This window comes from Anoplolepis gracilipes, chromosome 17, assembly GCF_047496725.1.
Source record: "Anoplolepis gracilipes chromosome 17, ASM4749672v1, whole genome shotgun sequence".
Lineage (NCBI taxonomy): Eukaryota > Metazoa > Arthropoda > Insecta > Hymenoptera > Formicidae > Anoplolepis > Anoplolepis gracilipes.
In genome coordinates this window covers 8,091,774-8,118,658 of record NC_132986.1, presented here as the reverse complement: position 1 = coordinate 8,118,658, position 26,885 = coordinate 8,091,774, and the positions used below count along the sequence as shown (strand labels likewise).

The window sequence follows — 26,885 nt, the reverse complement described above, 5'->3', positions numbered from 1 at the left end:
ACGCTCGGAGGCTGAGATACGCGGAAATAATAAAGCGCACGTATATCCACGAATCAGTTTTAGAATAACGATCGAGAATGGCGAATAGCGTTGCCAGTTGCCATTCGCTTTTCCGTTAAGCAATTACCAATTGTCCTATGTTATTATCTTCGATATTGAGAAAGGGAACGGGTAAGCTACGTTTCGAGGTCGTATCAAGACCAACGATCGATGATGCGGAAAATCCGTAATGCGTGCTTACTGTAACCGCTTTTTTGTCCAACAGTCAATTTTGTTCACTTCATATCTCTGACTTAAAATTAAATCGAATGCCAATATATAACTTTGATCTTTTAAATTAAATCGATCCGATTGAGACGGGGAGGAAATTGATGATGCGAGAACTGTGTACGCGTTGCCGCACACTGTACGCTTATATACTATACGCTCCTCAACACCGCCATTCACCGGATCCCTATGAATGAACAGGGACGAACGCACGACGGCAACTTTATACGCGGCGCGTTGCAATGCAAGCAAGCAAGCAAGCAAGCAAGCAAGCGGGCCGAGAGAGCGAAAGACGGAGAAAGAGGCGAGAGGGAAGGAAGGTAAGCGAGAAAAGAGGCAAGATGTTGAGCGGTATGGGAGGGAAAGAGGCGAGATGTATGCAAGTGAAACGTATGCATGCGCACACGCGAGCGTGGCCGAGCGGTTTCACATTGTGTTATTATTCAATAGCGATAGAGTAATTGATCTCGCGCGGCGAGATACTCTGTGTTCAACGCGCGCGCGCACACGCACACACACATATAGAGATGTGCATATTCGCAAGTCCGGCAAAAAAGGCGCGCGAAAGTATTCGCGTCGGACGGGAGCGACGGAGAGGAAAAGTATCGTTTAATGACTTTGATATGGAGGTAGGCGCGTCTCCCTTCGCGCGTGTAATCTTCATTATTCACGGGATGTCTCGGCGCCCGTGAAGCTCCGCCGATTGGCTGATCGCGCAGTCGAAGAGATAGCGATCTCACTCGATATCTTGATCAATAAATGCTACTCTTTTACTTTGAAGAGGAACTTGATTTTTCTCAGCGAGAATCGATCATTCGTACAATCGAGCTGTTTTATTTGGGCGCAACATATCTCGGATGCGATAAACATGGAAATAACACGTCGATATGGACTATCTTTTCTAGTACAAGTCGCTAAAAATGTGTATAAAATATATATTTTTTTTTTTCTTAACACGCACATATAATTTATTGTAGAGAAAATTTGACTGACGTCGATATATAGATCTGTCAGTGTCAGATCGGTCTTTATTTTAATAAAACTAAATATTGTCAGAGCGAAATAAGATTTTCGTCAAAGATGCGAATATGTATGTAATATTAGTTGACATTTGTCAGTGTATATCTATGTAGCGTTCTCCTTCGTACCGAATCTTCGGTTCTCCTTTGTGTGTGTCTCCTTCGCAGTCTCTCCCATATAGTATTGTACAATACACAACGCACATTCCCGTAAGTATAATTCCTCGCGTGCTGTTTGTATGCACATGTAAATGCACAGGTATTGTGTTTACTGATGCTGCAGCATCATATAGGAGAGACTCTGTACAATATTCCGATTCAAGATGCCGCGGCGCGAAGTATTAGACTTTGCATTCATCGCCTAATTGTGCTCAGTTAAGATCACCGAGATGTTATCAATTGTACGAAGAGATAATAACAAATTGCTTTCGCGAACGTGCAAAGATATGAGAAAAGACGAGTTCATTCAATCATTTAAAATAGCCTCTTTTTAAAATAACTCGGAGTAGTTCTGAAAATAACTGATGGAGAAACATATTTGCCAAGAGAATTCGCTGCACGTCACGTGTACGACTACGAGAGAGAAGTGCTTCGACAGTGCGGACGTCAAAATAAGTTCGCAGCGGGAAAACCGGCGATCGCTTACCGAATATTCTGTTACCCGTGTAAACCGATGCAAATGTCGCGAAGGATCGAATTCCCTCCCGCGAGGCGACGATATCGCTTCTCGTCGCAAGATCGACTCATCCGGGTATTCGGCTCTTGTGAAGCGGGCTTAACACCCAGCCACGTTGCCAGCTGAAACCATCCTGGGGCCCGACAACAGGAATGCCGTGTGTTAAAATGCCTCCGTGTCTGTGTACTCAAATTGTGTGTGTGTGCGTGCGCGACGTAGGATGCGTAAAACGTGCCTCTGTCTTCCATCTCTCTCTCTCTCTCTCTCTAGCTTCTTCTCTCTTTCCCTGTCTCTTTCGCTGCGTGTGTGCCTCGAGCCCAGCATCACCTGTCTTCCCTCTCCCATCTCTCCCCCATCCTTCCCTCGCCGCTCATCCCATCTCTCGTCTACGCCTCTGGGAGACTTCGTTCTTTCTCTCTCCCCTCCTTCGTATCTTTCATTCTCGACTTCTTTTCCCGGTGTATCCCGACCACACAAAAAAAAAAAAAAAAAAAAAAAAAAAAAAAAGGAAGATCGAAAATATATCCTTGTACGCGCCACGGATCTCCTAGAGGACTAGCCTTTAAATCCTGAGAGTCTCTCGAGAGTGAAGGGACCTCCCGATACTCGCGCGATGCCTATCCTCTCTTTCGAATCTCATTCGATAGTTTCGATCGAGCAACTTTTGAGCGCAGACTGCTCGTCTTGCAACAATCTGCTAAGAAATGAGAATCAGCATACGTTTCAAGTGTAGATGAGCTACTTCGCTCTATTTACTGCCGCTTATCATTTTTTTTTATCGAAAATAAACAACGGGAAAAAAACCGTTTATTCGCCTATTTTTTACGATTGCGTATTTGCGTATTTAATAGCGCTGTTCTCGCCGTTCTCGACGATCACACATCGTGAGGATTTTCATAGACGAATACAAAGCGGCGCGGCGTGCCGCTCGCGCTCGCGACCTCAGGCGAGATTTCCACGTGGCAGTGGCGGTCGCGTGCTTGCGTTTACGGCCGTTGCGGTTTTGCGGTTTGCGCGCCGGGGCTGATCGTTTCTCCGGTTGCGTTCCTGCCTACCGTGCGCGTCACGCCGCAATACCTCTTGCGTTACGCGGGAAAGCGAGACGCACGCATGTTACAGACGGACGGCGCACCTGCGCGCGAAGATCGTTAGCGGCCGCCGCGCCGTTGGAAAGCACGGAAACAATTTGGAATAAGGACGATATTTGCGGTCGCGGCTCGTGTGCATCGCCACCTCCTCGCAAGATACGAATCTGCGACTCGAGATCGCTTCAAAGTAAGTAGTTCGCGAATGTAGTGAGCGAATGTTATATCACGGAATTATAGACTTCGACGCGCGCTATCAAGACGATATGCAGCTCAAGTGACTGCCTGTTCCTGGATTCGCCAATATGTTCTCTTTACTTTACACGATTTGGAAATTCCGTTTTCTACATCTTATTTAAGCATACGATAAAAAAATATCGTTTATATACTATGCAAAAGAAATATGTCGAGATTCGACTGTTATTTCAGAGAAAATTAATGATCGTACACGTGATGCGAATACGTGATTATATCGATGTAGTCTTGCAACGATTGGCGGCAAGAAGTCGGCGCGTCGTCATTATGCAATGTACTTAATTGCGCTATAATTGCAGTCGACACAACCGTCGAGTGAATCATATTGAATTGTATCGTCACGCGAGTCGCTTTTTAGCCTCGACGTAACGCACTTTTCATGTCGAAGCGATTAATACAAGGAATACTTTTGGCGTCGCCAATCACGTGAAATATCATCCCAACATCGGGGCTCGTTCAATTCGTTTTTATTTCGACTGCACACGTCGCGCTCATCCCCTCGTCCGACGATCCGTTCCTACTTCTTCGGGGCTCTCCAAGTGAGCTACGAGCTAAACGTGCCCCGGGGGTCTCGGACGGGCTAGTGTGGGCCCCACTTTTACCCTTCACCAATTTCTCTTCGAACGCATCTTCTTAGACAGTGTCGAAACTAGTGTTCTTCGTGCCCCATGTATATCAATGTTAAACAAAATATTCGTTTCATATAACAAATTTATCATATTCTGTAAACGTGCATTTAATATGAAAATATAACACACATTCTTGTAGACTTAATTCAAGTCAGCTTCTAAAATTAAAAGATATTTTTAGCTAATTATATATATTTTAAAATACTTAATTATACATATTATATCGTATTTTCTATTTTATTGTATTCTTGCATATTATAGCATGTAAAAAAGTAAAAGTTCACGCTCTCGACATTGTGCATTCTTTTTCGTGCAAGACACTGACTCGTTCGACCAGCTCGCGAGTTTCGACTTTAGCGCCAACATAACTTTCTGTTCCGAACAGATCCACGATGCGACGGCGCGTTTCCATACTTATGCCTGTATAGTTGAGAAGAGAAAGAGAGAGAGAGAGAGAGTGAGAGAGAGAGAGAGAGAGGGGCCCTCGACCTCGGAACACTGTTACGTGTCAGGTACCATAGCTATACGCGTGAATAAGTTATGGTCGGTCTGCCATATCCACGAGGCAGCAACAGCACGCGTGCATCAGCTTCAGTGCCACGAAAGCTCCTTTTCTTCTCTCGTGTGAGATAAGTCGCGTGGTTCTACTATCCGAGAAACATTAAATCTGCTATGTTTCATCGTGTGACTTCACTGTAACGTGTGATTATTACTTATCATTATTTTTGCGACGCTAATTACTTCGTCACGAATAAGACATCACTGGAAAATTAATTTCAATGAATTCAGTCACGAAATGATAAATGGTAAATAAATCTTTCATATTTATTTGATAAGTAAGAAGATGATAGAATTTTCTATTGAGAATCTACGTAGATGAAATTTTAATTCTGTTGCATTTTCCTGTAAAAATAACAATGATACCAGAGAGAGAGAGAGAGAGAGAGAGAGAGATAGAAAGCAATAGTAGTATAAATTTTTAAAGTAAATTAATTTTTACAAATGAAATTGATTAAACAATGAAATATATTTTCTTAGAGAATACAAATGCGAAACGCGCAACGATTGTTAGTAAAATGACGAAATCGTGGAATAAAAAAGGGCAGAAAAAGTGGACGACACGAGGGATGTTCCAAGGATTCCCAATCGCGAACGCGGTGGCGCGAGTTACCCTTTCGAACGTAATTCACGTTTCCTGCTCGTTTGAAGGCCCTATGTTCGCTCATTCGCTCGCATTGTCCTCCAAAGACTCGCTTCCCTTCCACTTGTGGCGAGCCTTTGAGTAGCTCCCGCATTCTGCGTAGCGTCACTTTATAATATTTACAGCCCTCCGCCAAATTCCTTCCGCGCCGTTTTATTTCGCTGACTGGAAGAGAAGGCGATCGGTGCCGTTTGCCTCCCTCACCCATCCCCCGGATGGTTCCATCGGGGCCCAGCAACCGCCTTTGCTCGATTTTCTCATCTCTGGTCTGAGTCGTGGCTCGAGGGAAAGAAGGAAATAGACATGCCGAGCAAAAGGACTGAGAGAAAGAGGGAGAGAATGAAAGAGAAAGAGAGAGATAAGTTACGTGATGAGAGAGAGAGAGAGAGAGAGAGAGAGAGACGAAGGGCGCGTGTGCATCTTCTATTTGTTGGGCCCCTCGGCGGTCCCCTGACCGCGGTCTCTCTTATAAGCGCTCGATGGGGGCCCCCAATCGGACACATGAAAGCCAAAAAGCCGAAAGTTGTCGTTGATCTAGTGCTCCAACAGCCGCTTAACTAGGGCTGATACCTTCGGATAAGGCAGGAGCTCGCGCCGGTGGACCCGTCGATATTTCGATGCTTGGAGAGAGACCGTCGTCCCGTCATCTATTATATCCGCCCATCCACCCTTTATCGAGATTCTCAAAGAGCGAAACTATCTCTTTCCACGATTCCACCGACTTTCGTCCGTCCGCGCAAGGGTGGATGCGTTCTTCGTCGCCGAAGATCAATGGGAATTGTCCTTCGATCGGGATCGAAGATACAGAAATCTAAAATTTTTGCCTTGCACGGTGTTTTGCAGACGGCAAAATTTAGATTATAACATTTAAAAAGAAATCAATTCTTCAATTAAGCTACATTTGATTAGATTAATAAAGTTGTTAATTTTAATAATATGTATATAATAATTATAATTGATAATAATACATATAATTTTCTATTCGACAAATTTTACGGTTGATTATTCTCTTTTCGGATGCAAAAACAATTCGGACGACATACTTTTGCAAACAAATACCAACGCAGATAGATAAAAATTGCGCGGGCTGCGAGTAAACATGTTTTCGACGATATCGGTGTTACATTATGCGTGTGATGTAGCATGTTAGAAGACTCGCGTTACACGAACAAAGTAATTCTCTCTTCACGGAAAAAGGATTACTTTCGACTAATTTTTTATATACATGGATATTTTTATATATTATATACGTATATATGAAGTATATGTGCGCGCGCACGTGTGTGTGTGTGTGTGTGTGTGTATACTACTTTATGGATAGATTGGTTGTGCATTGAAACGCGCACATGCATACATATGTGTGTACGTACGTGTGTGCCGTTTAAAACTTGGCAGTCAGCCAAGATTCAAAGGATCGTGTTGCAATGCTCTTCTTCAAGGTTTTTCGTGCCGCGTGAGCGCACCATAGAGGCGTCCCGTAGGCGTCGAGCGTTAAACGCATTCCACCTTAGAGGTTACGCGTTGCGAAACCGCAATGCGTGAGCGTTGCGTCTCGTTAGCCGCGATTCGCACGTCCTTGCCTCAAGTTCACATCGGTCACGACGCGCTGTCGGCTGTCACTGATAAGAAGAAGAAAAAGATTGTTGTCGCTCTTCCTAAGAATTACGCTCACGATACACGAATGATTAGACAACGTGATACATCATTATGATGACGCAGCAATCGATTGATGAGAGAGAATAAGCTCTTTCATATATCTAAATGTCTATTTATTAAGAAAATGATCGAGACAATTCATCAGTTTTTTTTTCTTTTTGACACGCGTTGTAATTTTTTTTCGCAACTACGATTTAAATCCATTTCTATCCATGACGCTTTCGAGTTCCGACACTTCTATGAGTTATCTCCCGATAAATTTCAGAACTTTTGGACAACCTCGCGCGGCTTCTTTTTGTAGAATATTGCATGTATTGTGTACACATAAAAAAAATTTATATATTTTTTTTTTATACGCAACCGCTTCATGCGTTTCAGCGGGCAATAAATATTACCCAGCAGGACATTTGCGGAATTTCAACGCTTGCATCAAGAACTTAGAGATCGCGGAACGCTCGAAATGTCATTCGTCGTTCTAAAAACAAAGGAACGCCGACGATGATCGTGCTCTAGGTGCCTCGAGACACGCGTTGCGCTGTCTTAGCGTCTCTGCTCTCGTCGTCCTGAGAACGACGAAGAGGCACGTCTCGACGGGGCACGATGTTCGTAGGAGGTCGGGCGCACGGTCCGGGCGAAAGTTCAATTTATGGCTCGGTTTAGGATAGAGAACGGCCTGTTTCTAAATTTAAGCGAGTCGCGATAATCGTTATTAACATTAATGAAAGGCCGAAAGAGAGAATCTCGATTCTATTTGCATGGAATCGCCCCCCCCCCCCGATTTTAGCCTTCATTCCCTCCCGCGTCTCGTAATCATAAATTCGTCAAAAGTGTCGAAGAATTCGCGTCTCGTGCAGCACAATTTTTTTCCTCTTTTTTTGTTCAATCGACTTGCGTATAATTCCTGGTCCATCTGTCATCTCTCTTATCTTCAGATGTAGCGATCATATAAAATTATAAATAATTCTGTATGATAAAAGCTCTCGCAGAGTGTCACGTTTCGCTTATTGTTAATGTCGAAACAGCCTTCAAGCGCGAGAAATACATATATATGTATGGGAAAAAGAATTAACGCCTCTACACAAGTATAATATTGCATCTATTCGCAGGTTTGCCAAGCTCATTCAATGTGGAAATGTTCGACGAACGGCCAGAGCCAACCAAACGACTTCTACTTATTGCGTAATTCCTCGACGACGAAGGCGAGCAGGATCGCAGGTCTAGACCATTTCTATCCATCCATCTCTCTATCTATCTATATATATATATATACATATATAAATGGTCTTTTATCAACTGCACGTAATATATTAAATATAATGATATAATATATAAAAGATATATGTAATAAATCGATATCACGATGCCGTATAGAAGATGCAAGAATGAAAACAAGATAATTGATGTAAGTCAATATTTCCGTATTTATCGGTTTCGAAAAGTCAACTCGGAGATTATACCGGTTCTAAACCCGGCAAAACACATAACGTACGTTGTAATGTATATCCACACACGTCCATATCCACACGTGCATAACCGCCCTTTTCTTTTTTTCTCGCTATATACAAGTAGCTGTTTTCCTTTTGCGATTTACCTAATCGTTTCGTATCAAAGTTCTCTCGATCGACAGGTTTTTCACGGATCGATAACAAGATATTTTGCGCGCCTAGAAATTTTCTACGAGACTCGTCGTGCAGGGTGTTGAAGAAACGTGTAGTATATAGCTAGCAGTCGAGAGTGCTTTCATAAAGAATGTCCACTGGACTTGGATAATTACAACGGGAGTGCAACTCGAGATATTTGTCCTAATGAGGAATCAGATATCGTTCATACTTCAACTATGGATGATTTTTAAATGTAATTAAGTGTTAATTTCCCATTAAATGAGCCGGAAGATATTCAAGTGCGATTACGACGATCGTCTGTACACACATATATATATAATACAGGAATAACGAAAATATTTCGTAATAAACACCGGTTTCTAACTCTGTCAAAATAAAACTTGTTTATTAGCGACATTCATTAAAAGTGTTATTTCGCAACTTTTACTACTACGGCATGACAGTATCATTGCGACGATTTGAGGCGAATGCGAGTAAATTATCGTCCATCTCAAGGCTCGTATGGATGAGAGTAGGCAGTAGCCGGACGATCGAGGCTCGATCGAGATAACGGAGCTTAAATGTACCTAAGGCGTTTCGTCTAACACGACGCACTTAAAGTGGAGCTCAAGGACGGTTGTCTATATAAGGGTTCGCTCTCCACCACGTCGGATTCCGATACCAGTGTCGATTAGATCCCTTCTTTAGCGGTCAGCTCGAAAGAACGTTAGCCCGCTCGAGAGATTAAAGTCATTTTTTAGCGGGAAAAGATGGTAATCCGATTGATCGGACGGTGGACAGTCGTAGAACGATACGATAATTGCACGATACATTTGCGTACATTGGCCATCTGTCTGCATTATCTCGTTAAGCCCCGCGATCTTGTTAATCCCTGATCCGTTAGGTTGACTGAGAAAATTACAACATGTATTAGCTTGCATGTCCAGTTTGCATTTTATAAAGCGCGTCTTTGAAATAGGCATAAAGAATACTCTGTCGCCTACGCCGAAATTATTTTCTCTCTTTTCCTCGAGTATAATGATAGTATCGGCAAAATGAATTTCGGATATAAGTCATCGTGATTATTCGTTTGGTATAAACGGAAGCCAGACGTAGCATCGTGATCGACCTTTTGGTTAGAGACCTTAAGAGCTGGGAGCGGCTTGTGATGAAACTGGTCGTAGAAACCACTTGTTCCGTCTTTTGGAACCTTTCGTTTCATGGCCTAGTATTTGTCTTGTGTGAGAAATTGAAACACTTGATATAACGCTACTTTATACATATTTTGTATTTTTTCTTACTGTGCAAAAGATTTATATATATATATATATATATATATATATATATATATATATATAAGAGTTTTTTAATTTAATCTACAGCTAGTTTATTGTAATATTTTTTAAATCTTAGAAAAAAAATAAAGAATTTAAAGTTTTTTAATTTTCTACTTAGATAATTATATACAAAAAATGATATACGTAAAGATTTCATTTTCGCTCTGTTTTTTTCTTTTTTTTTTTTTTTTTACTGATGACTTATATCACGTTAATTGTGTGAAAGTAGAATAAAAAGATAGGGTAGATTTTAATTTCCATTCGAGAAAAGAGAAAAAAATGATACTGAATAGAAATTATTTCGCGATGATTTTTGGAGCGGAATTTTCAGCTTGATATACGAACGATATTTGCGGCCCCGGTTCTCTAAATGAACTTGTCCGATCAGAAGGGTGCCAGAGGTATTTATGTGCGGCGGTTGCTCGCCGCACGAAAGCCACAAGGTCGGGCCGCATTAATAAAACAAACACAATGTACGACGCAATTCTGCATACAAGTAGGTTGTCCGTCCCCGAGGCGACGGTTTCCACGTACGATCGACAGGTACTATCTCGGAGTCCAATGGACATCGAGTAAGTCGCTTCGGTATCTCTATCTCTCTCTTCGGCTTCCTCGACTCCCTCCTCTACGGACGCGTCGTCGTTTCACAATGGATTTTCGTGCAGTCCAATCTCTCCGAGATCGTTTCGCGATAGGGTCGACAGTAGCGCGGATTTTAACGCCGTTTCAGATAGCGACGCTTTCATCTCGATATGTGCTTCGAAATAGAATCGCGAACGATTGAGAAAAATGTTGATTGAAAAATCGCGAAGCACTGCACGTAGCATAAAGCTAATATTTTTAATACTAATAAATAGAGCAAAGATAAAAAGAATCGCTCGATAGAATTACAGGATAAGGCAATAGAAATAAGCATTTAACAATATTTTAAACAATACAAATCACACATTCATTATTCATTAGAGTGACATAAAGAGAGTTCTTACTACATTTCTTTTATTTATAAAATTGTGAAGAATTGCTGTGATCAGATTTAATTTCTTAAATTTCTATTTTTGAAAAAAAAAAAAAAAAAATGTTTCTGCTTTTCCGCTTAATATACATATATTATAAAAGTTAATCTCTCTTAATTTACATCGATCCGAAATGTTGTTCCAATACGATGGACATTCAGGAAGCTGCAACAGCAGCATCTTCATATCCGCGCACGCATCTCATCGAGGTGATTGCGATTAGCCCAATGTCTTCAAGATCCTCTTACGACTTGTGTGTGCCACACCGCGTTATTATCCAATGCATTCGTAATGGGCACGCTCTCGCTCTTTGCTCTCGCCAGCCGAGTCTCTAATGAATGGCTCGGCGAGGGCACGAGACATTCATGAGACGCGTAGAAACGCATAAGGCCTCTCTATCTATCCCTTCCAGCCTCCTCTGTATCACTCTGTCTCTGTCCGTTTCGCTCACTAGCGTATTAAACATGTATAATGCTCGAGCGTAAGGGATATGTAGTGTTCTTTTGATATCTGTCATGTAATTAACTTTATAAAAGAAATGATGCTTAAATGGAACGCTTAATTAATTAATAAATTCAACTTTTATGTCGATCCAATATAAATAATATTATAATATTATTATATATTTTAATTAATAAATTTTTTTTATAACATTATAAATATATTTTTTAAGTAAATTGTAATTATTTATTTTGTTTAAAAAAATAAATGCTACGTTGGCTTTTTTAGTCTTCCGTCATCAAGATTTTGAAATTATGTGGAATTCAGAACGCAAGGAGATGTCTTGAAGAAAGGACAAGGATAAAAGAGACTTTACGAAATTGCATAGATAGAACGATGTAGCATTGATTCGCCTAATAATTTTCTCGAGTATCTACGGCGATCTGATTCTGTCGATGATGTAACGACAAGTCGAAATGTCGTCGGCCTTCCAGGCATTCGTTCCCTCCAGTCTCTCGCGGAATCCGAAGATCGAGTCTTTCCCTTCGCTCCTGCGTCCCTGGCATGTTTCCTCATCAACGTTTCGTAAGTTCGATCTGTGCCGTGTCCTCTTCTTCGCGTTTCTTAAAATCTCAAAATCAATATCCCGAGAGACGGATAGTTGATCCGACGCGAATCAAGTTTTTGAGAAGAACAAGAGGTACCTTTATCGAGAAGTTTTATCGCAAAATTATCGTAAAATAATTTAACTGTAAGTACATCGCACACACAAATAAAAATGCATTAATTGAAGGTTTTTTGAAATTAATTTGACTTTTAATGAATAACCTTATTTTAACTGTCAAATATCACGGAAATAAAAGGAATATAATTTTGAAATCCAAGTGCAATATACGATACATGGTATCCTCAAATGCACGTTTAATCTAATCATCTTGATAAATTCGAATATCGGATATTCGAATTTATTGCATAGTCGAGATACCGGGTATAGTGTAAGCTCCACAAAATTTTGACCGACGCGACAATCATTTCGCGAGGTATATCGAAGTGGACGCTCGTTAAGGTTTCCCGTGGACACCGATGACGTCGTTCGATGAACATTGCGACACGTAAGAGCCGCGCTACAACTTGCACCGCACGGTAGACATCCTTGAATGCCCGTTTACACCGTGGCAAAACTTGCGTCGTTTAAAACGCTGCGTATATATCCGTTCGTCGTCCCGTGGCAGCTGTTTTTATTGCTTATCAGCAGCTTTTATAGCGCGGCCAGAAAACCACCGGTTCGCGAGAGATCGCGTCATTTTGCCTGCGCGGTGATGTCCGATCCTGAAGCTATAACTCCTCGCGCAGATGCTGTCTTTTAAATAAATATCATACTTGTTTATATTTAAATCCGCTACACATTCCTTCATTCATACACGCGACGGCAAAGTTTATTAATTGCGAAGTAGCAGAGTTAATTAACACAAATGATGGATTCTTCCTAGATCATAATTTCATCTGACATGGACATTGAAAGAAGATTAATTAATCGTTAACTCATATATACGTGGCTGCAACTGGCCCTGAATGCGATAGCTTCTTGAAGTTCGACGTGCGCAACGATGACGCAGTCGGATGGAAGTTGCGACACAAAACGAGCAGGCTCCTACGGATGGCGGTCATCCTTGAGTAATGCTCGTGGCTCATTTCAACCGCGGTAAAACGGTCACCATACGAGAAACGCCCGGTGCCGTGCGACACAACCGGCTCGCTTGACTTTATTGCATCGCCGCGACCGGATCGTCCGGCTGCCAACGTCGAATAAGTCATTTGTCCGACAGAAGAAGAAACGTAATCGTCCTTGTTTTCTCGGTTCGTATTTCAAGACTGCCAACCTGAATGGAATTTCCATTCAAGTTGGCAAAATTTTGCGACGGCGATTCCACCATAGAGTCCTTCCTGCATTCAAATTTCGAGCGAAAATAGCTCGCGAAAGTGGAGTTCCAAACGACGATTCACTCCAAAGAGCTGTTTTAATTTCTTCTTATGATTGGGATTCTTCACGGGTTTCCGGAGGTCACCCCAGATTCCCCGTTTCCCAGCGATCGTCGGAACGAGCAAAACTTTTCGACCAGCGGGAGCGTAAAATTAGCGGAATCTTACCGGAGGCTGTAAATCTCGCACGAAAGCTGATCTTGTTGACCCTGATTGGACCAATGGCAGAGATGGAGGATAGTGAGAATCTCTGCTTGCTTAATTCTCTAGGAGCGTGTAACGGCGGTAGAAATTATTAGCCGGTTATCTTTAAATATCCAAAACTTGGATCACGTAACGTTATCTCGTGAACGATCACTTGAGAGATTACCGAGCTATGAGATAAATCTTCATTTCCTTTTACGATAAAAAATGTCATTTATAACGGCGGATGATCAGATAAAACATTATATCAATAAAACATTTAGAATCAATTAGGATATCGAATGTGACATTGCAATATATTTCTTGAAAACTTCGTAGTTACCGTTGGTTTGAACGTTCCATATTAATAATTGCTAAAAAGACAACTTTTATGTTTAACAACTTTATATTAATTATTATATTCGTATTATTAATAAATTATTTTTTTATAAGATTTTTAATGATGTTTACCTTTGTATCACAAACATTCCGATTGAATCTATTTAGGTGCCAAAGCGATCCTCAATTTACTATTCAAATACCGATTGCCGCCGCCTTAGAAATCGCAGGTACTCGTCTTGATGTAAACAAAATACTAAAGATAAGATAAGTCAGATAGAAGAATTTTTCGAAAAAAAAAATGTCTCGCCAATAACTATGGTCCTGGTTGTCTTTCTAAGCGATTCGAGCGTATCGGCTGTGATGACACATGTCGATGTCGCAGTGATTATATTTCTTTTTTTTTTCTCGAGACAAGTCAATGAATTGGTTCGCGCGGAATGGACCAAACTGACGTGTCTTTCACCAGACGACGTGCGAATTGCAACGAAGTCGAGGACAAAGACATAACTCTGTTCTTTCTCGATTAGAATCGGCGCCGTGAACGCACCAGAGTCTCGCGCTTACAAAGTGTAAGCGTTGGGTGCGCCGCAATCCGTACAAAACGCACACGCACGCATTCATATGCGGTTGCCGGTCCACCTGTGTTCTATCAGTGTAATTTACGTATCCACGCGCGCACACGCTGCCGTCACCGTCCACGACAATCTAACCAACCATTCACTTTGGTACGCTTCACTTCTTCTCATATCTCGCTAGTCTCATGAAGCTTCTGTGAGCAACCCGTGCTCAGCGCGTGTAAACATCGCCAATAGATCGCGTCAACATCGAGGAAAACTTCAGTAGTTTTCAAGCAAAGTCATTGGCACAGTTAGAAAAATTTGACCATCAAAAATTAATTTTTAGTCCTATTTATTTCAAATTTTTATTTAACAAATTGAAAAAAAATTTGAAGAATAAATACTATTAGTATTATAATTATAAATATTTTTCATATTATAAATTTATCATTATTATTATCTTTGTTATTTTTATTTTTATAAAAGAATTTTATTTCATAAAAAAGAGAAAGAGATAAAATGTAAATTTGTTTTAATAAAACTGATCGAAACTTGACGAGATTAAAAATACTTTCAATTTTTGAGTTTTTTAATCGATAAGGTAATTTGCTATTTTTGTCAATTTTCTAAGTATCCGTTATAATGAATATCATAGGCACGACTATGCTCACTTTCATATTATGTCAACGATTTGGCCTTGGCATACGCAGGAAAAGGTTGAGAAACATTGCCATGCGCGACGAACATGCGTGCAGCAACATTTAACCGCAGATATCCGTAAAGTCATGTCGACGTTATTATTAGTATTATTATAGCAATATCTACCTACGGATCTCAAGGTTCGCGAGTATTTAAATATAATTGATATCTTTAAGAAATAACGTTTGAAGAAATATCAATTATCGCGGAATAAAGCATTTCATAAATGCTAACAATTCGATTTAATTACCATCCGTAATCTGTAATCATCACAAAGAATTATCACATCAGCTGCAATAAATGCGAACTACGTGTGTTAAAATAGGACATTTCATTACCATTACGAGATTCAGTAGCACGAATTTTCCAGATCTATCCAGCCATCGTAATTTCCATTAAAATTTCATGAAAATATATTGAGAGATGAAATTAGTAAAATAAATTTTCGGCAATTCTTCTTGTCGACTACTATGCATTTATTTACGAGTCGCGAAAAGTAGTCATCGACGAGATATGCAGATCGTATGGTAATCGTGTCGTAAGATAGACACGTGTGTCGCGTTGCACTTTGAGGAGGAGGAGACAGAGAAAAAGAATCGAACGACGGAAAGAATCGATGACGAAGATTTTTTTAGTCAGCATCCATGGTCATAATGTCGAGGCGTACGCACGTAGGAATATGCGATAACAATTATTTGATTAAAAAAAAAAATATGTATTCATAAATTTCGATGGGCCTTAATTTATATCTCTCACCACCGTAATCTTACCATAACCGAGATATAAATCGTCCTTTGCGCATCATAATGCGATTATGCGTGACTCAACTAAGCTGTTCGATTTAAAGGATGGAGAAATCTATATAATAATAAGTGCACTTTACACTTCATCATTGTGGTTGTAGCTAAAGCGAAAGTCGGCTTTAAATTTGCAAAAATGATTTGTAGCTGAAGAATGAATCATTGACTTCGATAAGTTTTACATAACGCAAAATAACGCTTTAATTTTTTCGAAACTTGCATATACGTCTTCTTCTTACTGTCTGTCTTTACTGACAAATGGAAATCTATTTAACATAATTAAATTTTACGTCGACATTACATGATAAATGTTATTTAGATCTGCTCGAATTGCAAATATCTTTTTTTACGTTGTATATCATAAGATAATGATGATTAGATATTTATTCATTCGAGAAGGTATATCGTTAAATCGAATAAAAAGTGATAAATTAAAATAGGATAATTCGAGAGGACGAGCGATACAGAATCATACGTTACGCGCGTCGTCGCCTCGTTTACGAGTCTGCGGGTTTCGCTACTTAATAATATTTACTAGGCCATTATTACGCGGTCGGGGCCCGCGTTATACCGACGAAACACGGTACATCTCCGGCGCGATTCCTATGTAACGCCGGCATGTGTTACGCGTCGTCAAACTGGTTTATTTTTAGGTCGGGGCTTTCAGTGCGACGCTTGTGGAAACGGAGGAAAGAAGATAACAGGAAAGAGGCATTTCGCAAAACGGGAAGGGCACGTCGGATACCTACGCATACCGGATTTTCCGGATCTAGACGTAACTGCGAACCTCGACCGACAGGTACGTATATACCAAATTACATAGCGCTGCTGACTTTTACGTCAACGTTGTGGATTAAGCGGCTCTTTGTCGGAGTAAAGCACGCAATTTTGCGCCGCTCCGGCGAAAGGCAAGTGTCAACGGACACGAAACAACCGCGACCTCGACTTCTACGAGCTGGACGTTTCTTAAGATTCGCGCGGAGTAAGATAACATCGTGGAAATCACAACTCGAACGAGTCCGCGAGAAACAAAGTTTCAATTTCCTGTAACAAAAGATGTTAGATCGCAGGAGAAATGACGTGATGTGGCTCATGATTTCCAGGGACCTGAATTTCGCGGGTCAGTTGCGGTTTCCGCTCGGACGGCTCATGCTTTCTTCCTTTTCAGGTCAGACCGACTAGACCCCTCGTTCGCAGCCCAAATCACGGCCTCACCTATTTGTTATTTCCTCGTGCAATTAGCGCACCGTTACACCCGCGAAAATAATAACCGAGTCCGAGCGGTATCGTCCACGTTCTACTTACAGTTCGCGAGCGAGCGAACGCGGAAGAAGAGGCGATGCGATCGTCGGAGATCCGCCTGGGCGGGCGAGATCTCGTCCATCTATTGACAATGCTATTTCTTGCAAGCGTGACAGCACGCATATACTGTCAGACTTTCATCTCGCAAAATATTGTACACGCGCGATCGCTTCCTCTTTGCAGCCTACTCCCCGCGTCTAATCATGGCCAGACACGGCCGTTGGTCAGAGTGGCTTAATCGGCGGATTAATTATTTATGAGGCGTGTTTCATTCATTCATTAAAGTTGCCCGAGGCTCCCGCGAGATCATTATGACGTGATAATGTCTTAATTAACAACGGTTAATGTATCTCTATCGTAGGATCATTTTGCTTTATAATGCAGGCACGCCACTGCAGGCCTCTAAACGGCAAATTAACCCGCGGTTAATAAACGCGAAGAAGCGCGTGCTCTCAACAACGTGTAGCAACGTGTGGTACCGATCGTGCGATCTGTCCATTCGCCGTGGTTGACCATTTTTGCGAGCCCGGCCACGTCGGGGATGACGCCAATTAACCTGCACATAGCGGGGACATTTGACGTGCGGTAATCGCGAGAATTCTCGCGAGCTTAAGTAAGTCTGATAAGATAGACGTGGTATGCGGTTAGGTCGGTCACTAACTGACTCCTAATTAATTTGAGAAAGCTCGGCCACGATCGTAAATTCTTCGTTACAAGTCGAGTTTCGATAAAGACAAAAAAGAAGATTATAGGCTCGGATACATTTTCGGCTCTTTTTTATTTTGCCGTCAAAGTATCTGTATATTTCGTTCCTTTATGTGTACATGTATTTTTACATCTTTAATCATTTTCAATTTAATTTTTTTTTATTTTAATTCAAGAGATGAGAAATCTCATTTTTCCTTATTTCTACTCTTGCAGTTATTATAAATTATTTGTTATCCAATACATACTATTATCTTGTGCAATATATTTTTTTATTACTCATTTACATAGTTTCGAAGGTTCATGTTTATCATAAATCATAAATATATTAATACGTTATGCAAAACTAGTCATACCCGTTTCACTGAAATCGTATCGTCGTCGTCGGGCACTTCGTCAACTACCCGAGTTTCTTCGTATGTAACTTGTATTAATTATTTTGACACGCCAGGCTCATGTTTGTAGGTATCTCGCAGGTTGCTAGCAGCGATAATTAATAGCGCCAGACGCGAATGAAATCATCGTAACGCGCCGTGACCGATTGCGTTAAAGTTACCGTGCATCAAGTCTTCTCAGTTGAAGGCACCACGACTGCAGGAATGTAAGATTAATACTACCTGCTCACGAGTCTTGCGATGTTACAGAACTTCGTATTTACACTTATAATATGCTAAGCGCGTTAATTATATCGACAAAAAACTACATTTAACATGACCTAATCATTGGAAAATTGATCGTTCTACAGGACAAATTTAGTCTAAATCTGTCGCAAAAATTATGAGGATTAGGTAGAGATTCTAACGGATTAATATAAATAGTTAATAATTAATATGGATAATAAGATAAAAACATACGTTATGTGTATTTGGGAATCATAAAATCATTACGTTCTAAAATTAAATTAATTTACTTTTAAATAAATTATCTTTCTCGTTTTAGTTACAAATATTTTGAATTATATCCAGAATTTTATATAATTTATATTTAACCCAACACATTATCAACAAAATTTTTGTATTTTTCTGACAAGAAAAATTTAAATAGGAAAAAAGTTTAGCTGCTTTAAATAATTTTTTCCTATTGAATTCACGTTTATTTGTAAGACACATCGACGTCTTAATTTGTGTAACTCACAAACAGAAAGTATCAAGACATTAATTTCATTCAGTTCGACATGAAAATAAGGTAGTTAATCCGATTTTGCACGAGAGGGACCATTCCCCGATCTTCGGAGCACGAGCCGAGGCCTCAACTCTCGCTCTCTTTCCCTCTCTCTCTCTCTCTTTCTCTTTCTCCTCTCACTGATAATTCTATTATGTACGGTTTAATGTACAATTAACCGATCACTTAAAGGCTGACATTGCGCCGAGTCACGATGTCTTATTAAGTCTCTACCGAGCACCGGTCAGTCGAGAGCACGACGGTGGAAGGTGCGAGCGGCAGATGCGGTCTTAAATCGGGCCGGGCCTCGGTTCGACCAGGCACCGCCGTCGATTTAACGATCGCCGATTTGCTATTTCGTATCCGTGACCACGAGAATTATCGCGAGTCGTTAAATCATTGATTTACTGTAATGAGAAAAGAATATCTATATGTCATTCCTTCCCCTCGTACATCGGAGATCTCGTATTTACGGCGAGTATGGTAATTATACGCGCATCGCGCGCGAGGTGTTCCGGCGTTAAGTACAAATCGCGATAAGGACGATGAATTCTCTCCGTGGAACCGCCGCACCGTTTTATTCTTGCATGTCAGCCGCTCACAAAGTAGCCACTGATTCAAAAAAAAAAAAAAAAAAAAAAAAAGAAAAAAGAAAAAAAAAAAGCAGGAAAAAAATAAAGATAAATAAATCCTGCAGCTGCGCGTCGCAGAGATGACGCGCGCCCGAGGCGCTCGTTTCGCCGAGCAATTATCTTGTAATTATTGCAAACGGTAAAGAGAGAAAAACACATTCACATGACGCACATTCTAGCGCTTTTCACTCTGTCGCTTTTAATCCTCATCTTCCGCTAAAAAATAATTGCACTATTTATAATGGTTACTATTCGCCCACACACAATCAATAGAACTTTACGTTATATATTATAATAAAAAATAAATTACAATTTTAAATTATATGAAATATAGATTTATGATATGGCAAGAATTATCACATTATCGATGCTTTGCTTTTCAAACAACTACTATTCTTTCTGATCCACTCTCGATTATTTATGGTTGAAAGGAAATCCGGTGATTTTATATAGGGCGCCCTGTGTATAAATGTATTACTTCCGCAGCGGAAATTCGAGTTTCGAATCGACTCGCGGCGATCGGCTAATTTAAGAGTACATAAAGTTGACCAGTCCTTTACTCCCTTGTCTGAGAATCCGATTCTCCTCTCCCTGTAACAGCGATGGCAACGAAACCCCACCTGAGACACATCGTGTACCATCGTCCCTAACGGCCCCCACACCGATGATATTTCAGTGTTAATTGCGCCCAGTATCTACCGCTCTCGAGTCCGGGGCTGACTTCTAATCTCGAGTTCATTAGGGACTCCTCTGCCCGGGACCAACCAAACTATTTTCAGATCGAGACACACGTATGGTAGCCCGCGTGCTCGTGAGAGGAACGAACAGAAGGCAAGAAGAAACAGGACGAAACGAAAAGGAGGAGGAAGAATCGAAGGATGGTACATAGAGCGCGAACGGAAACACAAGATGCACTTGATATGTATATGTGAATATACATATATATATAAATGTGTGTGTGGGTTGAATTCGGTATAAGGAAGAAGGACGAAGAGTACGACGAAAACGAGGGATGAGTACAGGGGAGAAGAAAGAGACGCAGGAAGAGACGCAGAGAGAGAAAGAAAAAGAGAAAGAGAGAGAGAGAGAGAGAGAGAGAGAGAGAGAGAGAGAGAGAGAGAGAGAGAGAGAGAGAGACGTGGCGAAGAGACGACCATCTCCGATTTCCATTTTAATTGAACTCAACGCAACATCATACTTAATGCCAGAAACGCGTCAGAAACTCCAATTAAACGGCAACGCCATTTCACTTTATCTCCCTGTACATTCGTCCTGATTGCCGGACCGATCGTCGCCGAAGTAGCCATCGATTATTTCTCCCTCAGAATTTCTCAAAGAAGTGCTCCGCATGTGCGGACTCGTCGATTCGCCGCCGAGGATTTATTTATCTTTTGCCGCGCGTGAATCGCGTGTCCAGAGCCAACTCTGTCCTTCACGCATATAACGATTCGAATATCGCGAAATTATCGAATGTCGATGCGACAACTCGCGCCAAGTTAAGTTACAGAGTTAAGTAGCAAAGAATATAAAGATTCGAATGGGGACGCAGTTCTCTCTTCTCAAAAATGAAATTTCTTTGTAAATTCGATTTTGCTTCGATGGTCTATCGCATTTATGATATGAAAAACACAAATGTTGCTTATTTCATTATTAATAGAAGAAAATTCGTCCAATTTTAATCAGCAAATTTATAAATTTTTTTAAGAGAACAATTTTTATGGTTAAATGGTTAAATCAAAATGGCATGTAAAATATAAAATTTTGATTCCAAAATAAATTAAATTTCACCAAACTTTAACCGCTCATAACAAATTAATATCGTAGATGACATGTTTTATGAAAAAAATACCATTCTTAACAATACAAGAGGGCAGAATAACCATTCCCATTTGATACTCTTTGCTTTTTACGTTCCTACAGATCCGCGAGCCGACAAATAAAATAATGATAATGGACGTAAATGATTTTTCTTATCCAACTATCCTGGAAATACTCATAGCGACGAAACACGTTCACACAATATCTATAACAACGTTTTTTTCAACACGTTGGTCGGAATAAACAAGGAAACAACTTATAGTGATAGCGGCGACGACGATGATGACGAAGACGTAGTTGCGAACGGCGGCGGTGGCGGTGGCGGTGGCGGTGGCGGTGGCGGTGGCGGTGGCGGTGGCGGTGGCAGAAATGCCGAGGCCGGCTCGTGGACCAGCTTGATTTATTGACAGGAAAATCTAGTCGTAGTCGCTCGTAGTCGTCGAAGTTGTCGCAGTCATCGTCGTCCTCGTCGTCGCCGTCGTCGTCAAGTCGCGTTCGGCTTACCTCATCGCCTCCTGTGTGCCCGTGGCTGGTGTCCTTCAACTGAAGTAAAGAAAGAACACGTGCAAGGATAGGGAGTGAGAGAGGGAACCAACACCGGTAGCTGTTTCGTGTTTGCCAAGAATCCTTGAGGAAGATCTCGCCGATGTGCTGTCGCGACACTGAAGAAGATGACTATTCGGTCGATTTATTATAAGCAAAGGCTGAACTTTTGTTCATTTGTCTTACTAAATTTTTTTCGGATTTGTATATATGAAAAATTTGAGACTGCGCAATGTGCCATTTTTTCCTATAGAATATTATGATCTTGAGGGTCAAAATATATAAAGTTCTGGATGTGTATACTTGTATTATTGAAGTATCGCAATCCGGAAATCAAATCATCAAATTTTGTGTGTCAATGATATATTCAATGTTTTATATTCCCGCATACTTCAATTTATGTAAAAAAGTTGAAAGTGTAAAGGAGAGTTGTACGAGTCGCTATAAAACATAACAGACGATCATCCTAGACTTTAATTGCTTTAAGATACAGATTTATGTTCGTATAGCTGGTTTTTCGAGGATTTTGCATACGAGGATTTCTGTGGCACTGTTATATGTTCTGTTACGATGTTGATTGCTATTAACGATGCATGCGAAAAAAAATTTCGTGCGACTTTGATTTAATCCGCACTTATCATGTCATCCACGTGTTCTTCAGACCCGTTGGCATTGGCACCGTAACAAATCAGACGTGTGAGTCTAGTACACACATTTACAAAAAAACTTGAAAAAATATTTTGATTTGGTCGAATAAAGTCAGAGATAAAACAAGAACTATTAATATAATGATATAAAAAATGATTGAATTTATAAAAGAGAAGTTTAACTGCCATAAACTTCAGGCAAACGGATTTCGCATTGCCACACCTTCCGTTTATGGAAATGTCGATGTCGAAGTTTATTATACGACAAGAGAGGGGGAGAGAGAGAGAGAGGGAGAGAGAAGAAGAAGAAGAGATTGAGATGGCCGGTTAACTTTACAATATATCAACTTGCTTTCCTTGCTTTCATTCCAATGTCTGGTGCGAAATGTTCTTTAGAAATCTCTTTTCGAAATGTCGGTCGAGCATTCATTAACATTGTATATTCGTTACAACTTGCTTCTGATAAGCAGATATGTAACATATGCATCATGTATATACATTGCGCCATGTTTTTTCGTTACAGACTGTCTGTCGCTCGAGCTGTTTGGATTTGTTTATTCCTTCGAGATAGAGAGAGACTCTGGGCAAGCTTGTGTTTCAGAGATTCCGATCGAGCATACCATGTCGTACATTTACTCCCAAGTTGAAGACGGTCTCGTCAAGCCGTCTATCATTCGAAGGGAGGAAAAAACGATGAAAAGTACGTCAAACACGTCACATAATATATATATAACGATTATGATAAACCGTGTCTCATTAGGCAGCCATTTAAAAATTTAGAAAAAAAAATTAATTGTGTTAGAACGGAAATTTACCGTACACATTTTAAATAGCGTTAAATTAATCATTTATAATCGAATTAAGTCGTTCATAAGAGAGAAATTCCCCAAAAGTTGAATTTTACCGTAATCTAGTTCACAAAATTGCTTTTGAGATTAAAAGCGAGAGTAAAAGAAATTATTTGCATAATTTATCAAGTCGTGAAAGCCGTATGTATACGTTAATTGTCTAATAGGCTTCTCCATAAGAATTTTAATGGGTTTAGCATCTACATTGAATATTGTCACGTTTCTTCAAGGTTCACTCGCCAATTTACTAGCCGTCGCAGATACTTTTTTCAGCCGCATCAGTAGACCGTGTTTAAAGCATGGTTATTGCGACGGCGCGGCGCATCATGGTGCGGCCGATTAGGCGAAAATATCGCCGCGGGCTACCGGTCTTGGTGCATCGCAGGACCGGCCCTCCCGTTCGCCACCGCTGGCGTCCTACGCTGGCGTCCATCGATATCTCCGAGGCGATGCGAGGTGGCTGCGAAGGCGCGTATATGAGGCCCGAAAATCGGCTCCATTCGGCCCTCTCTCGTCTCGCGCGGCTAGGGACGAGGGCATTGAGATGCAGAGAGCGTTGGTGCTACCGTGCGATGGTCCCGATACCGCCTAATGGACCGTCCCCGCCCCCTTTTCCCTTCGCCCTCGTCGTCGTCGATTCTTTTTCTCCGCCCTCTCCAGCACCTTTTACACACTCTCTCTCTCTCTCTCTCTCTCTCTCTCTCGCGTTCTTCCTCACCATCTCGCCGCCGGTATATCCTACCGCCACTTTCAACCTCCTTCTTCTCCTCGTTCTCCTTCACCTTCTTGATTTTTCCCCTCGTGCCTTCCTTCCTTCCTACGGTCCCTTTTCTTTTGTCCACCTCCCTCGTATCACCGGAACTTCCACGAAGTACAGAAGAAGCAGAGCACGATCGGCGAATTCTTCTGTGCTCCGCGTGCTAAGCGCTTTCTTCTACAGTGAATACAACCTGCCTTTCTATCTGACATTTCTATGACATTTCCATCATGAACAAATGATTATGATTTTTTTCTAGATAAAGATCTTTTCTCTATGATGTGTTTTCTTCCTCCTTATAATATTTCTTAAGGTTTGCGAGCTGAAAAGTCGCGGTGAAACAATAGGAAAATTTTATGGAAAGAGTAGGAAGTCGAGAATTTCATTGATCCTCGAAGTGGCTGCAGGTACGCGGTAGAAACCGCGACTCTCGACATCGTAGGCAGTGCGTATCCGTTATTGCTCACTTGGAAACAAAACTTAGCATGACTGGATGATCCAACTGCGTGTCGGCGGCGACATAAGCAGGAAATAAGACGCGCCGAGACCGAGTGAGACAGCCGAGAAAGAAGAGAAGCTCTCGTCTACGCATTGTACGTTTTATGCTCTTGCATCCGTGTACACGAGAGAGAAAAAGCGAGAGAAAGAGACAGACCTGCACACACGGTAGCACGGCTATAACTGCGTCGCGGCATCATTTATATTTACGAGACACCGCGAAGAGCCATGTCCAGGCCGCATTGTTACTGCCCAAGGGCCTTATAGCCGCCGTCTGGGCCTTATAGGGCCGCTGCGATATCTCGCTCCTCTCTTTCATTCCTCCCGATGGAGGACCAGACGGGACCGGCCCTGAATCCCCGTCCGACCGGACGAAGGAGAGATCGCGCCGCTGAGCCTGAGGCCCTGTATCGATCCCGATTGATCGGATTTAGTGCGCGCGAACGTGCCCTTTCGTGAACGTCGACCCTCAGGAAACTCGCGTAATTGGGTCGAGATACTCGAGAAACATAAAAGAATTATGAGACCACAAGTGGGATAAAAACATAATATGTTTGTAGTATTTTAAAATAATCTAACTAAAAAATTGTATAAAAATAATATATCTAAAATGTCCCATAACTATTAATATAATGTAAATTCGATTATAAGCTTGAAAAATCGCAGCAAATTTTTAGAATTTTTACAACACTACGAGAAAGCGATGAATAATCGTTTACGTGTATTTTCTTGCGATTCCACAGTGAGTTTTTGCCAAATGTACAACAATAATCATCTGAAATATTTGTAGGGTCAGGCCGTTTTAAATAGAATACGGAGACAACGCGATCGGAAGAGGGAAGAAAGATTTACCGTGGTACAACGGTTTGCGCCAATCAGACACGACGCGGCGCATCGCCAGGATAGATATTTCACAGTTATGGCCAGATAAACCACGACCTTAGCGCCGGATGTAGCACCGTTTGGGGAATAGAGCGCATCAATGATGCAATATTCGGCTGTGCGGCATCGAACGTACATTTTTCTTCCTTACCGGGAGTTTATAGTCGCGCCTATCGTGTATACAGTTTCACTTATATATATATATTATCTTTTTCATACGCCTATTGTCTTATTACCTTGTCAAAATTTAAGATAATCTTACAATTTGTCGTGTAATTTTTCATTATAGTATATAAAACGAAAAGAATAATTTGTAACAAGAGATTTTTTTTTATAACTTGCAAGATTATAAAATAAATAATCAATTATAAAATAAAAATAACAATAGACAAAAAAAAAATACAAAACAATTACCGAGCGTCATAATTTTATGCGTTCGATGACTAATAATGTCAAAAATCGAGCGCCTGTCTCCCTCGTTTTGCGAGAGGGTAGCTATCGACTGTAAAGACAACGGCTCGAGGGTGACTCTCTCGAGTGCAAGTGAAGCCAAGGGTTGCGCTTTTCTGCTGATCAGCCTGCTGAATCGTGCGTTCCTCACGGGATCGTCATCAGCGGATCGAGAAATAGAGAGAGAGAGAGAGAGAGAGAGAGAGAGAGAAACAAAAAAAGAGGAATAAAAACCATGTATAGGAGAGAGTTTTAAACCGCAACTCGATATCTGCTCGTTTCCGCACCGTATACCAACCCCTGCTCGTACAAGTCCCTCCAGGGATTTCGGTGGAAGCCGGAGGGATGCCCGACAGGACTGCGTACGAGCCGCGTAAAAATGGGAAAACCAGAGCGGCGTTGACATTTTCAAAGTCGTTTCTGATCGCACGGGTTAGCCACGGTGGAAAAATGGCCTTGCAACCCTCGATTCGGTTAGGGTTGCCCGAACGCGTTGTTATTACAGTGCGACGAGTGTGATAATTAAAATGCACGATTTAACTGTCATAAAAACGAATTACCCTAAAATAATAGCGAATTCAAAACTAATTTTACGAATAATATTAAGATACATTAAAATGTCTTGTGCGTAGCTATAATAATAATAAAACGCTTATTCTTATAATCGATAATTTTTTTCGCAAAAAGGTATATAGGTGCGTATTTCCGTGCGAAGGGAACGCTTCGATTCCGCTCGAGAAACTACTCGGAAGCCGTGAAGAGAAGAGAGAAGAAATCACGCGGGGCTCCCGCGTCCGCCGATAAGTTCAAAACCGTGTCGATGCTCGACGCTATAAATCGCTCGGCCGTGGATCGCTATTCGCGGACGAAGCGAATCGAATCGAAAACGTGACCGAGCGCG

General features: G+C 41.2%; 1 protein-coding gene and 1 long non-coding RNA gene across 2 annotated transcripts; both read left to right on the top strand.

The window, feature by feature from the left end:
* Positions 1 to 120: 120 nt before the first annotated feature.
* LOC140675368 (uncharacterized) lies at positions 121 to 9,690 on the top strand. Its single transcript, XR_012048384.1, has 3 exons — positions 121 to 3,237; positions 7,895 to 8,003; positions 8,416 to 9,690. It is a non-coding gene; the product is annotated as an uncharacterized lncRNA (long non-coding RNA).
* Positions 9,691 to 10,888: 1,198 nt separating this feature from the next.
* On the top strand, positions 10,889 to 25,788 carry LOC140674970 (uncharacterized). Its single transcript, XM_072908926.1, has 5 exons — positions 10,889 to 10,948; positions 11,569 to 11,765; positions 16,395 to 16,540; positions 23,073 to 23,249; positions 23,628 to 25,788. The coding sequence occupies exons 1-5, from the start codon at positions 10,889 to 10,891 to the stop codon at positions 23,738 to 23,740; spliced, it is 693 nt and encodes a 230-aa protein (XP_072765027.1). The 3' UTR covers positions 23,741 to 25,788.
* Positions 25,789 to 26,885: the final 1,097 nt, after the last annotated feature.

Coding starts and splice junctions, on each gene's coding strand:
- LOC140674970 (XM_072908926.1), top strand. CDS start 10,889: ATGGACATTCAGGAAGCTGCAACAGCAGCATCTTCATATCCGCGCACG. Junction 10,949..11,568: donor CGCGCACGCATCTCATCGAG/GTGATTGCGATT, acceptor GAAATTGCATAG/ATAGAACGATGTAGCATTGA. Junction 23,250..23,627: donor GGAGGAAAAAACGATGAAAA/GTACGTCAAACA, acceptor CGTTTCTTCAAG/GTTCACTCGCCAATTTACTA.